The sequence below is a fragment of the Bolinopsis microptera genome, chromosome 9, assembly GCF_026151205.1.
Source record: "Bolinopsis microptera isolate Bmic1 chromosome 9, MBARI_Bmic_1.0, whole genome shotgun sequence".
NCBI lineage: Eukaryota > Metazoa > Ctenophora > Tentaculata > Lobata > Bolinopsidae > Bolinopsis > Bolinopsis microptera.
This window is the reverse complement of record NC_087080.1, coordinates 16,854,766-16,869,662: the sequence shown is the minus strand read 5'-3', so window position 1 is coordinate 16,869,662 and position 14,897 is coordinate 16,854,766. Positions and strand designations below refer to the sequence as shown.

Here is a 14,897-nt window from a genome sequence, read left to right as displayed (position 1 = left end):
GCCCAAATTTTAAGAAAATTCTTGTGAAAAGGCCCTTTGGGCATGAAAGGTATTGGAATCGGTGTATTTTTGGACGCTGATTCCGAATCACCCCCCATGACGTAGGGTTAAATTGATTGACGATGTCAATCCGTCGAGATCGTTGCTCTGCGAAGCAGAGCAACGATCGTCGACGATGCGAAGCAAGAATGCTAGTTCGCGCGGCGCGTCGAAGCGGCGAACTCCACCAAAGGGTTAAAATGCTTCCCTGGAGAGTTAAGGGCAAAAAAGGCCGTTTTGGTCACGTGACAGGCTAGTAAAATACGAATTTGATTGTTTAGGGCTCGGGTTAGGGTTAGGGTTGTGGTAAGGGTTACGGTTAGCTTCGGGGTTTGGTTAGGGTTAGGAATGGGATGAGGGTTTCTGTAAAACCGTTTTGTACGGCTGCAAAACCATAATAAATACTAAAGTCACGTGAAATTTTTGGGCGAGCGAATTAGTAAAAGCCATTGGAAGGTCGTCGCCAATTTTCAGAATGATCTCATTCAAGGTTGCTCTATCCAGAGCCCTTGCGCTTGCAGTAGCGCACGCCTGCCTCACAAGCGCGCCCTCAGCGGCGAGAAAGCACACATGGTTGGGTGAACATTCAAGAAACCGAAGATATATCCGAATAATACGACAAAAATCAATGAATTTGGTCAAATTACGCGACTTTTACAGCTATTTTTGCTCCAAAAGCCGCGCAGCATCAAATATGGCACGTACCTAGGCGAAACTTGTATCACGTGGTGACCCCCACTGTCGCTTCACTATAGAGTTTCGACGATACAGGGGAGCCGCGCACTCGTGCGCGGCGGGTCATACAACGTATTATATGACAAGGCGAAACTCACTGATCTTTCCAAAAAGGTAAAACAAATTTGATATTGTGAAAATTCTCACAGTCTCTAGAAAACAGTGGTACAAAAATTTTAAAAATCCGAGTAAGTTTATTTTATCGTGCACCCCTTATTTATATTAATGTGGTAACTGTGAAAAACATTTTAATGGTTATAGACTCGAAGGTTTTCCATATCACCTTAATAACACCAGAATGTGTGTGTGTGTGTGTGTGTGTGTCTGTCTGTCTGTCTGTCCGTGTGTAATTTCCGGTCGGTTATACAAAAAAAAACGGTAAGAGTTACGGGACTGATTTTTTCGGTATAGTGTCGACAAAACTCTGATGAAGCCCATAGGAAATTTTTTTAAAAATCGGCCGATGGTAAGTGGTTTAATTGATGGTTTTGTACCACAAATGTTACATAAAATTGCGTGAGCAGAACGGCAAGAGTTACGGGGCTTGCTCTCTCTCTCTCTCTCATTACTGTGTAATATGTTATAGCTGCGTCATAATTGGATTAGCCCGGAAGATCCGCTGTAATGTTATACCTTAAGCTTATTAGGGGAGGGGGGGACTGTTAGTGTTTGGGGTCTGTTTGGACTGCAGAGAGAGAGAGAGAGAGAGAGAGAGTTCATACGACAATTTTATGCGTGTTTTCAAATATAATATGCGGGTGTGGTGCGGAGTTAACAAGGGTTAATTTCTATAACGATTTAAATAAAAATAGAAAGCGGTTCAAGACGGGAGTGATGAGGTGTAATACTCGGTGTTCAGACCTTATGATCATGGAGTGTGGTGCCTCATGGCTAATAATGACTTAATTATCCACAAGAAATAACTGATTATGAGATTATTGTTTAAGAAACTATTGGGTCACCTAATGCGGGTTTTGACTCAGCGGGTAATTACTCCTACCCTTTTTAACTGCGGCAGTGAAATCCCGGCCGTAGGCCGGGTTACACTAGTATATATATAATTGTATATATATATAATTGCTCTATCCAGAGCCCTTGCGCTTGCAGTAGCGCGCGCCCGCCTCACGGCGGTAAAAAGGACTCTAGCCATCAACCCACCTAAAGATTTTGGCACCACTCTACAGTGGTGTCGAAATTACCCGCGCTTTTGGATGATGATTAATCACTCTACACTCGACTGTCACGTGACTTCTTTAACCCGTTCTCTAGCTGGCCCTGAACGACTATTCGAAATCTTAACCCTCTTATCTGATCACAACCCTAACCCTAACCCAATCCTTAACAAACTCATAGCTGAAACCCTAACTCTAACGAGAAATTAGACTAACTTCCTTATACGGTCATATCACGTGATCGAGACAGTTTTTCGCCAATATCTCGTCAGGGGAGCATTTTAACTCTATGTCATGGGGGGTTATTCGGAATCAACGTCCGAAAATACATCGATGGAAGTTGGTTTCAACTGTCGGGGGCCCTTTTAGAACAATCTCGAAGATCAACTGTAGAGTGATTTAGCACGCTCGCGCGCTTTTGTCCTCATGCATATGCGACGTGTGTCGCCTTTCAGACATTGATTGCGTAAACGAGGTGTTGTACGTCACCTCAAGATCGGGTGACAGGGGGCTGACCATGCCTGAACTTAGTTGATCATTGATTGGGTCTGAGGTCACGTGATTATGAGCCTATGACGTCACGTGACTATGACGTCACCCGACCTTGTCCTCCGTTTCCCGCTCATTGGACCAGGTGAGCTTGCATGCTTGTGAATGTAGGTGTAAGTACAGCTGTACTGTAGTTTGTACCTAATTAACCCCATACACTAGTATGCACTATAGAAACCTGAAAAGTGGTTACTGCATACTGGTAGGGGAAAGTGCCAAGAATACCTGCGCTACATAGACGCTGTTGTCAGCACTGCGCACGCGCGCACGAACCTTCCCATCGGGGTTCGTGGATAGGTGCTTTTCTTGACTTGTAAAAAAGCGCGCCCGAAGCGCGCCCGAAGTGGCGCGAAAGCACATGGTTAGGTTGTAGCGCGATGCACTACTGGGTCTTGTAGCGCGATGCACTACTGGGTCGCGCGCGCATCAAATAATGCTTCTCGCAACCAATCTTCTAACTTCGGTAGATCGGCGAGATGCACCACTGTGCCTCACCGAGCTGCGAAGGATTGACATCGTGAATCAATACTGGGTCGCGCCGCGCATCAAATAATTCTTCTCGCAACCAATCTTCTAACTTCGGTAGATCGGCGAGATGCACCACTAGTGTGCCTCACCGAGCTGCGAAGGAGTGACATCGTGAATCAAATGGTTAGGTGAATATATATAATATTAATGCAAATGCTACCTTGTACCTGGTAGTATCACGTGGTGACCCCTACTGTCGCTTCACTATAGTGAATATCGTAGAGTTTCTACGATACAGGCGGGTCATACAACGTACGACAAGTACCTGGCACGCCAATCCCTGTGTGCGGCGCTTACTGGGCCGCGCTCAGCCTGTCATTCCGCCTAATCTCTATTCGGGCTATTCGAGTGAATTACGACCTCCATCGCCCTGAAAAAAGTTCGGATGCTCATTGGAAGTTGGTGTGCGCGTGACCAGCATTAACGTTATCGTTTAGAACCAATTGTGGCCTCGGAAAAAACACGTGTACGCCAACTACCAATTTGCAATTGGACAAAAGTGACGTATACGCTACAGGAGCCGCGCGCTGAGTTATATTATACAATTTTATTATTGGATTGTAAAATCGAGCGATGCGAGTGTGCTGCTGCCTGCTGATCACTGTACCTCGTGTTGCCACACTGCACTCAGCACTGCCATACTGTCAAGTTATACTGTCGTCATTTGCTTGTTATTCCTTTGTATCACGTGGTGACCCCCACTGTCGCTTCACTATAGTATCGTCTTCGACGATACAGGGGGAGCCGCGCACTTCGTGCGCGGCGGGTCATACAACGTATGACAACTAGTACTTTAGTTAAGTTTTCGAAATTGTCCCACATTCAAACGACGATTTGGCGCCCCCTAAGACGGCGCCCCCCCTGCACAGCGGGGTCAGCAGGGCCTTTCGTTACGCCACTGTGACGACACCGTTATTGTGAAACAAGCGCGTCACGCAGTACGCGTAGACTCATGGCTAGGTGCACATGTATAGGATAGTTTAAATTCAGTTCTAGTCGAAATAAAACATTATGTAGCTTAAAATGAAATATGAAATAGAGTCCAAAAAATACCAAATCATATTATATTAATGCTGTGATCTTTGCTGGATCATAAATGCAGTGTTGTTTATATAAAAAGAATTAACGAAAGTTAACGATGAATCAGACTCTAAAGTAAAACTAAATGATTGGAAAAATTCGATGGTAAACATTAACAGGCCTTTTAAAACTAGATGGGTACTATGTAGCAAACGTATAATACATATTTTGTAACCACCATCAGAATGTATTTAAAACATATTGCTAACACACCATAACTATTAAGTGCACTTCAAATACTTCAGCTGTAAGTGTAAGTGAAAATTTCAGCAAAGCTCTTTTTTTACGCCTAATTAATTTAAAAACTGATTTAATAAAAGCTAAATAAAATATATCATTTGTTTATAAAAATCAACGTTTATATGAGATAAGAAATTTTCAAGATCACGGAAAATGGAAAAATTTTCGAATATTCCTACAGAATAAACAATCAACGGCTCTGATGAGGATTAAATTTATACACTATCTGAAAAGTCTGTCACGATTGGCCAATTTATCAATAATTACCATGCACTTTCCGTTTGAACAGCCAGAAACCCAGTATATTATCAAGTTAACTCAACTGAACCAGCTCGCACAAGTCGCTAGCGCTGCCAGCAGCAGCCCAACTTTAGGGTTCCTATCAAATAAATTACACGGTTTTTCCACGAACCGCTCAACAAAGCTTCCTGCTCTCAACTGAATCAACGAGTTTATTCTGTCAAAATCTGGAACATGCAAATAACCGCCACACTTCTGTTAATATGATATGATGTATAAAAGCCACGTGTGCGCACGTCAGTGGAGTAGCACGAGGGCTACAAGGGAGAGAAGGGCAGATACGGAGACCGAGTAAAATGAATGTACGGAGTTACTTCCAGATCTCTCTGTCTTGCATGTCCTAGGAACGATACTATTGTGACCTTTATCTTCTGCCAGTAATCCTTGGCATTGTGCGTCTCGATCTGAAACACGTTCAAGATGTATAATAAACAAGGAAAATATGATGCTCCATCCTCATCAACTGTCATTAGCAATTACTTCACGTTTTTAGTGTTAAGATTGACTCACCCCTATCATTCCTGCTGCCACATTCATGTCGCTCCTTCTTGCTCTCCGTCACGCTGCCCTCCCCTCTTATCCGGTAATAAGTTACCAGGCACCAGTCCTGCCCGTTCTGACACTGGTGGGCCTTGCACTGGTTTCCTAGACGAGACAGGCTATTATAACATCCAAGTAACAAATATATAGGCTTATTCCAGTAAACTTAATACTTATTTAAAATATATAAAATAAGAAGCAAATCTATTGAACAGGGTGGAACCGTTAGCTAAGCTATTACTGCTAGGAAATATTAACTGTAGAAGGTAACTGAGGTGCTGTGAGTTATTATCTAACCTTGTACCGCTTCTTTATCAACCTCGTCCCACATGCTCGTGATTCTATTATCCATGGATTTGGCAATAGTGCACTCCCAACAGTACACACCTGCCTTGTTGTTGTTGTCCTGCGTGTTTGACACTCCTGTGGGGGAAAGTTTGTTGGAGTAGCGTGCAGTACGTGCACGCGCGGTATGTACGTGCTTCTTTTACTGACGGTGGAATAATAACTACAAGCTAGCTACCTAACCGAGCGCTTAATAATAGAACATAGATATATGGATGTTGGGGATTCTCATTTGGCCTGTTGCTGCTATCATCAGAATGACGAGTAAGTGATGAATTGATGATTATTGATAAAAACAACCCCCTCCAGGATTATTGATATACCTAAAATGTAAAAAATAACATTAACATTTTACATAGCAGCTCACAATATAGACATGAAGCAGAGACGACGAAAGAAAATCAAGTGCAGCTGTTATTGGCAAGGTAGCAGCCATGCATACATATTTCCTGACATTAAATAGCACAACTTTAATTACAAAATTTATAAAAGTTTTGGAATGATCCAACTTTTGTGGCCTTCACCTCGGTTAGTGTGGATGTTGTAACCTACAGCTTCTTCTGGAATTATGCCAGGGTACGGAACATCCAGTACAACCAAATCTGGTGAATTTTACCTCTTAGCGTGGCAATGTTGTAAGTTTTGGTGTTTTTGAAAACCAGGCTTGAAAAACATGCACGACGCATTATACTCCAAACCAACATTTTTTGAAATGCAATTTTTAGCAGAATATAAGTGATGCAGCAGCGTTTATAATCAGTCAATTAATTATCCAGACAAAGAACATGATCAGATCAGCAATAAAGATGGTAGAGAAAGAACGGATAGCAAGGACGCGCGCACACGTGCATTTTATAAGGACGATTATCCGAATAGAAAAGAATCACAAGTATCATGTTGTTTTTTGAACACGCACTTTATCAATCTAGAAACTGTTTTATGCCCTAATTATAAAGGTCACATGACTTGTATGTATAACAAGAAGAGCAAGAAAGTGCCATGCTAAAAGATTACGCGAAATAGCTTTATGCTGGTCAGTTACAGTCGTTAATAATCATATTAATCAAATTAATATTTCTAGATTGATAAGTTGGCGAATCTTCCAGATTGTCATGTAGTTGTCTGTTAGCTGATAAGCACTTTATTGGAGGTGATTAGCCGGGGTGATCCGGTCCAGATTAGCCGGGGTGGTGATCCACATTCCACATGGTTACCATGGTTACCATTGTTGATGTTGTTGTTCGTGCGATCCTCTTTATTATTGTTGAAATTTAGCAAGGGTGGTCTGTCCTGTTCTGTTGTGTCATTGGTGCTGGGAACGTAGGGAACAGGGATAGCTGTGGTTGCATTATTACCTTCTACGGTATCCTTTACTTTATCGTACCCCTCCTGCACTGTGTCCAGTGCCTCATTCACCACGTCAGCCTTTCCCAGTGAAACTAGAGAGTTCCGGGGTTATCCCGGGAAAGAACAACAGTGTGGACTGTGGGGTTATCCCGGGAAAGAACAACAGTGTGGACTGTGGGGTTATCCCGGGAAAGAACAACAGTGCGGGGTTATCCCGGGAAAGAACAACAGTGTGGACTGTGGGGTTATCCCGGGAAAGAACAACAGTGTGGGGTTTTCCCGGGAAAGAACAACAGTGTGGACTGTGGGGTTATCCCGGGAAAGAACAACAGTGCGGGGTTATCCCGGGAAAGAACAACAGTGTGGACTGTGGGGTTATCCCGGGAAAGAACAACAGGGTGGACTGTGGGGTTATCCCGGGAAAGAACAACAGTGTGGACTGTGGGGTTATCCCGGGAAAGAACAACAGTGTGGACTGTGGGGTTATCCCGGGAAAGAACAACAGGGTGGACTGTGGGGTTATCCCGGGAAAGAACAACAGTGTGGACTGTGGGGTTATCCCGGGAAAGAACAACAGGGTGGACTGTGGGGTTATCCCGGGAAAGAACAACAGTGTGGACTGTGGGGTTATCCCGGGAAAGAACAACAGTGTGGACTGTGGGGTTATCCCGGGAAAGAACAACAGTGTGGACTGTGGGGTTATCCCGGGAAAGAACAACAGGGTGGACTGTGGGGTTATCCCGGGAAAGAACAACAGTGTGGACTGTGGGGTTATCCCGGGAAAGAACAACAGTGTGGACTGTGGGGTTATCCCGGGAAAGAACAACAGGGTGGACTGTGGGGTTATCCCGGGAAAGAACAACAGTGTGGACTGTGGGGTTATCCCGGGAAAGAACAACAGTGTGGACTGTGGGGTTATCCCGGGAAAGAACAACAGTGTGGACTGTGGGGTTATCCCGGGAAAGAACAACAGGGTGGACTGTGGGGTTATCCCGGGAAAGAACAACAGTGTGGACTGTGGGGTTATCCCGGGAAAGAACAACAGGGTGGACTGTGGGGTTATCCCGGGAAAGAACAACAGTGTGGACTGTGGGGTTATCCCGGGAAAGAACAACAGGGTGGACTGTGGGGTTATCCCGGGAAAGAACAACAGTGTGGACTGTGGGGTTATCCCGGGAAAGAACAACAGTGTGGACTGTGGGGTTATCCCGGGAAAGAACAACAGTGTGGACTGTGGGGTTATCCCGGGAAAGAACAACAGGGTGGACTGTGGGGTTATCCCGGGAAAGAACAACAGTGTGGACTGTGGGGTTATCCCGGGAAAGAACAACAGTGTGGACTGTGGGGTTATCCCGGGAAAGAACAACAGTGTGGACTGTGGGGTTATCCCGGGAAAGAACAACAGTGTGGACTGTGGGGTTATCCCGGGAAAGAACAACAGTGTGGACTGTGGGGTTATCCCGGGAAAGAACAACAGTGTGGACTGTGGGGTTATCCCGGGAAAGAACAACAGTGTGGACTGTGGGGTTATCCCGGGAAAGAACAACAGTGTGGACTGTGGGGTTATCCCGGGAAAGAACAACAGGGTGGACTGTGGGGTTATCCCGGGAAAGAACAACAGTGTGGACTGTGGGGTTATCCCGGGAAAGAACAACAGGGTGGACTGTGGGGTTATCCCGGGAAAGAACAACAGTGTGGACTGTGGGGTTATCCCGGGAAAGAACAACAGTGTGGACTGTGGGGTTATCCCGGGAAAGAACAACAGTGTGGACTGTGGGGTTATCCCGGGAAAGAACAACAGTGTGGACTGTGGGGTTATCCCGGGAAAGAACAACAGTGTGGGGTTTTCCCGGGAAAGAACAACAGTGTGGGATTATCCCACCTACTACATCAGTCTGGTTAAGGGCCCTCATATCAAGTGGACAGGTTTCTAGAGTCGGACTTGTGAATTAATGTACTTATCGTGCTACTCCACTGACGCACGCACACGTGCACCTTATAATTTACAACGATATTAAGAGGACACTTCAGGCCAACTCATATTAATTTAACAGACAACTTCTGCACTGACAAAATATGAATTAACTGTTATTGTATAAGTAACTGCTGCATCACGTATAATAATAGTATCTAAATACTTTTTGATTTAAGATGAATGATTAGAGACAAGGGAGAATACTTTCAGTTAAATGCAATTTTGAAGCAGGTAAATAATAAAATATAGAAGTAGATTACAGCACATTCTGTTTTCAGTAAAAACCAGATGAGAACTGTATATAATGCAGTTCATAAACCAAATCAAACGATGGAGTATGTAAACAACCCCAGAGAAAGGGAACAATGTACTAAGTACTTACCAAGGAGACAAGATGCTACCAGTGCTAAGAAAATACCACACGCCATGATCCTGGAGGAAGTAAAGTTAGTAGATCCGGGCAAAACAAGTAAAAGTTAAACTAGTGATCAGGATAAGATAATATCGTAATAAATTCCTACCTAGATATTGGAATATCAATACAATACAAGTGAAATTATAGTGGAAAACTTGAAGATTCAATAACTTCACTTCAAAAAGCGCGGACTCTAAATAAAGAGAGTAAACAAGCGGACTCTAAATAACGAGAGTAAACAAGCGGACTCTAAATAAAGAGAGTAAACAAGCGGACTCTAAATAAAGAGAGTAAACAAGCGGACTCTAAATAAAGAGAGTAAACAAGCGGACTCTAAATAAAGAGAGTAAACAAGCGGACTCTAAATAAAGAGAGTAAACAAGCGGACTCTAAATAAAGAGAGTAAACAAGCGGAGAGAGAGAGAAAGTAAACTGATATCCAAACAAGATTAGTGTTTTACTGGAACACACCGGTTTAATGTTACCGTGTTAAATACCCAGTACATTTGTTATCATTAGTCGCAAACACATAAAGAATAGGTAGCTCAGTCTGTCCCATATCCAGGAGGTGAGCTACTCCTGAAATATGATGACTTGTAGTGACCTAATAGGATGACTAGAGGGAGCCCAGGTCGGAGAGAGAAACAAGATACCAGTAAACTCTCTATAACTCGCTCACAGGAACTCCAAATGAGATTTAACCGTTCTGTTCATTACGAGCTGAGATCGAATAACTGCACGTGACAGCTATGTGTCCCCTTATTGGTTGCTAGGCAGCAAGGTGACCCAGGTGGAGGGTCGGGAACGAAGGAGAGGCAGGTGGTGAATCACGTGATGTGATCACGTGACTAGAGCCACTCTGTGGAGGCGTGTGGTAATTCTCGGAGCGGGCAAGTTTCAAATTGTTAGTATCTCGGGAGAATGGCTGTAGCGAGGTTCACGTGGCACTACTACAACTAGTTACTATTGCTACTACTACAACTAGTAGTACTACACTGGAGTGAGCCGTGAATATGAAAACAAAAGTTTAATCAAATCTATCTGGATGAGGTTAAACAGCGAAAAAGCGATTTATATGCAGACTTTAACATTTAAGCTATATTGCCGCCAAGCTAACATTACACTTTTAGACAAAAGAGTGTGTAATATTAGAGACGAGCTAATTAGCTGCAATGTAAACACAACCTCTCCATGTGTACAGACTCAGTGTACAGACTCAGTGTACAGACTCAGTGTACAGACTCAGTGTACAGACTCAGTGTACAGACTCAGTGTACAGACTCAGTGTACAGACTCAGTGTACAGACTCAGTGTACAGACTCAGTGTACAGACTCAGTGTACAGACTCAGTGTACAGACTCAGTGTACAGACTCAGTGTACAGACTCAGTGTACAGACTCAGTGTACAGACTCAGTGTACAGACTCAGTGTACAGACTCAGTGTACAGACTCAGTGTACAGACTCAGTGTACAGACTCAGTGTACAGACTCAGTGTACAGACTCAGTGTACAGACTCAGTGTACAGACTCAGTGTACAGACTCAGTGTACAGACTCAGTGTACAGACTCAGTGTACAGACTCAGTGTACAGACTCAGTGTACAGACTCAGTGTACAGACTCAGTGTACAGACTCAGTGTACAGACTCAGTGTACAGACTCAGTGTACAGACTCAGTGTACAGACTCAGTGTACAGACTCAGTGTACAGACTCAGTGTACAGACTCAGTGTACAGACTCAGTGTACAGACTCAGTGTACAGACTCAGTGTACAGACTCAGTGTACAGACTCAGTGTACAGACTCAGTGTACAGAGTGTAGTGTGTGCTCAAGGGGCTTATGAGTTGTATAACACCTTTGTTTTCACTACGGAAACTGAGGATTAATTTATGTAACAACATGGGTATTGTTAACAATGTTAGTATTTCTAACTCGTTCAACAGGGGAGACTCCCACAGTGATCGGTTCAGCCGATCATGTCAACCAATCAGTGACGATTCATTAATGATGTGACCCATGGATGGAATTTGATTGACTTAACAAAAGTAAAAGCTCATAACATCACAACAACAATCACGTTCACTCCCTCGAAGAGAGTTGTATTTAAACTACGATCAGAGGTAATTTCATCATGCACTGTGGAAGATAGGATCAGGTGAGTGCTCAGTGTACAATGTACATAATGGAGTGTAACGCTCTTACTGCAGTGTAACGCTCTTACTGCAGTGTAACGCTCTTACGGCAGTGTAACGCTCTTAATCCAGTGTAACGCTCTTACTGCAGTGTAACGCTCTTGCTCAGAGTGATTGACTGGAGTGTAATGTTTGCAGCTGAGCATTCAGAAACAAACATTACACTCCAGTGTCATTATAGAATATAAGACGTGTGTGTACTGTGTAGTTCTTAGGTTGGTATTTAAAAAAATATATAAATAAAATACTGAAAACAGAAAAATTATGAAGGAGTAACAACTAGCAATTATTATAGCACGCATTTTATGATAGAGGTAATTTTACTTAGACGAACTTTGTCGTTTAACTGAGCGACATTACCGCTGTTTCCATGGTTACTATTAGACTTTGCTTTGTCAGACCGATGCTCAGTGCTAAAAAGTTAATTATTTGTAAAAGTTTCGAGTAATTCACAGTTATGCTATATCTCACGATGCAACTGTCGGAAGCCGTAAATAACAACGAAAATTTGTATAAACAGCAAACACTCTTATCTGGTGAGCCTTGGTAATTTTGTTACATAATCTGCCGGAATCTGCTGCTTCACGTAAGAAAAGCACCCGACTTAAAGAAAATATAAGATTAAGTTACCGTGATCACGTCATATACAAGATTTAAGCGAGCAACAAAACTTACAAAACTGTAATAATATGTCCAGTTCACCTGTAAGCAAACAAAACTGTAATAATATGTCCAGTTCACCTGCAAGTGACCGGCGCAACAAAACTGTAATAATTGTATGTTCAGTTCGCCTGTAACATATTGGTGAACTGTAAGCATACAATATATTTGAGAAGCATACTGCACAAGACGGAGCTTGTGAAGGCAGAATATTGTTAAATATAACATCATCACAGTATTATTCCAGCTGTTACTTCTGCTAAATATCACAGTTTTTTAGTCAACTAAAATATATCACACCAAACAACTACTACACACAATGTATGCGGTCTAAATGTCTGGTCAGAGAGACGGCATTTGTTTAGCAGACCTAGTGTTTAGCAGCAGTAGTGTTTAGCAGAAACTAATCCTCGTAAAAACTAGTAATACATAACCTCTTCTTTCAAGAACTGTATTCAACAAAACTAAACTGCAAAAATTAAAATTAGAGCCAAAAACAAAGCACATCTGAGGCAAGGACTCTTAAAACTACAACTCTAGAAGCTAGAATCTCACTACATTTGAGGCAACACTAGGACTCTAAAACTACAACTGTAGAACATAAACCTCACTACATTTGAGTACGAATGATCTAGCGGAGAAATAACGACCCTCCAGCTAAAGTACTCACCAATTACACTGGCTATTTAAATATGGGTATGATGAAGGTAGCATACTGCATAGTCGCCTCCCTGTAGTTATTTACCTAATACAGTAGTCGCTAGAAGTAGTAGTAGTAGTAGTAGTAGTAGTATGTAGTAGTCACTACATACTACACTAACTCTCATAGCTGCAGTCAGCAAGGTAGAGTAGCTGTAACAACCTACCTCACAGCTATTCTATTAAGCAGGGCGTAGTAGTGTAATCTGGTAAATTAGGCTCCAAGGAGAGAATTTCCAATCCAATCATATTGGAGACAATTAAAGTTTATACTATAAAAGTATAAAGGGTTTGAAGTATATACTATAAAAGGTTTGAAGTATATGCTGTAAAGTCCTCGCAACGTAGCAGCTCGAGACTCAGATACCCTAACCCAGAAGCTTTAAATACAGTTTTCAATATTCTATAATTCAGACTTAATACTAAAAACAACAACAATTGAAAGTGATAAAGACACGTAAGACAGTCTAATAGTGAAATATAGTTACACGTGCAGTAAATGACTGGTAACTGCATAACTGTATAAGTAACAGTACAACTACAATACAGCGCAGTAACGATTATCAAGACCTACACTGCATGTGTTACTTGTGTTACTTGCTCAAGCATGTGACAATAGCTGCAGGGAGACGCTGCAAAGTGGACACTTATCTGCTTACTACCTGACAGGGAGGTATAATAGAGGGGAGCCCAGTGGTTATAAGGCACTGCTGACTACTAGCTACTAACTCCTACTTCAGAGCAAAGTAGGAGATGTGAGGCAGTAGAAAATAAAAACAGCAAAATAGAGAAAAAATATTTTATAAACCCACGACGGAAACAAAAACGGAGGGAAATTGCGATAAACGGATAAATAGGTGATCGCGACTAAAAGTTAGTTTAAGTACAATAGTATGGATGATAAATGTGGTTTATTTTTACTGGACAATTGAACTGAAACTGTAACTTTGTTTAAAACTGTTTGTTTTTCCTGTTTTCCTAAATTTAAAAACGGGAACCCTATGGTGACTACTGGGACTGAAAAAAAAAAAGGGCCCACACCGGTACTACTAAAGAAGGGACTTTTTTCGGGATACTGGGACGGAACTTTTGGGGAAAAAAACTTGAACTGGGAACATTACCTTGGAGTAGTTTTGGACAGTTTTACCTTAACATTTATCTGGGAGGACCCGGGAGTTACTTGGACGTTTACTTGGAGCGGTTTAAAATTGGAGCATTTGGTTCTGGAACTTTTCTTCTGGGCAGTTTGACTTGACGGACTCTGGAGCAGTTTACCAGCATTGACTCGGAAAATTTACTTGGAGCGTTGGGCTCTGGAGCAGTTGGGGCTTGAGCAGTTGACTTTGAACAGTGACCTGGGGCAGTTGACTTGGACAGTTTATCTGAGCAGTTGTTTGAACAGTTTACTTGGGCAGTTTACTTGGGCAGTTGACCGGGGGCAGTTGACTTGGAGAGTTACTTGGCATTGACTCTGGAGCTTCTGGAGCAGTTGCTCTGGAGCAGGATTGGAGCATTGATCTGGAGCAGTTGCCTGGGGCGTTTACTTGGGCAGTTTATCTGGGCAGTTTACCTTTGGGGCAGTTGACTCTGGGGGCAGTTGACTTGGAGCAGTTTGGGCTTGGGGCGTTGACTCTGGAGCAATTATCTGGGGCGTTGATTTTGAAAGTTTCTTGGAGCAGTTGACTGGAGGGTTGACTTTTACATTGACCTGGGCAGTTGATCGGGGCAGTTGAACCCCGGAGCGTTGATTGGAAAATTGACTTGGAGTTGGGCGTTGATCTGGAGCATTGACTTGGAGCAGTTGACTCTGGGCAGTTTGATTGGAGCAGTTTACTCTGGGCATTTCTTTGAAAGTTGACTCGGGCGTTGACTCTGGGCAGTGACTTTTTAACAGTTGACTCTGGAGCAGTTACTCGGAGCAGTTACTCTGGGCGTTTCTCGGAGCAGTTGCCCCTGGGGCAGTTGGGGCTCTGGCAGTTGATCTGGAGCGTTGACTTGGGCAGTTATTGGAGAGTGCTTGGACAGTTGACTTGGAGAGTTGCTTTGAACAGTTTTACTCGGGGAAATTGATTGGGCATACTTT

The 14,897-nt window shown here is 43.0% G+C and overlaps 1 protein-coding gene across 1 annotated transcript; it reads right to left on the bottom strand.

The window, feature by feature from the left end:
• Positions 1–4,032: 4,032 nt before the first annotated feature.
• Positions 4,033–9,278, bottom strand: LOC134820521 (uncharacterized). The gene is made up of 5 exons (XM_063830946.1): positions 9,233–9,278; positions 6,752–6,967; positions 5,481–5,606; positions 5,154–5,288; positions 4,033–5,047 (listed from the first exon to the last, which is right to left on the bottom strand). The coding sequence occupies exons 1-5, from the start codon at positions 9,276–9,278 to the stop codon at positions 4,881–4,883; spliced, it is 690 nt and encodes a 229-aa protein (XP_063687016.1). The 3' UTR covers positions 4,033–4,880.
• Between the last annotated feature and the right edge of the window lie 5,619 nt (positions 9,279–14,897).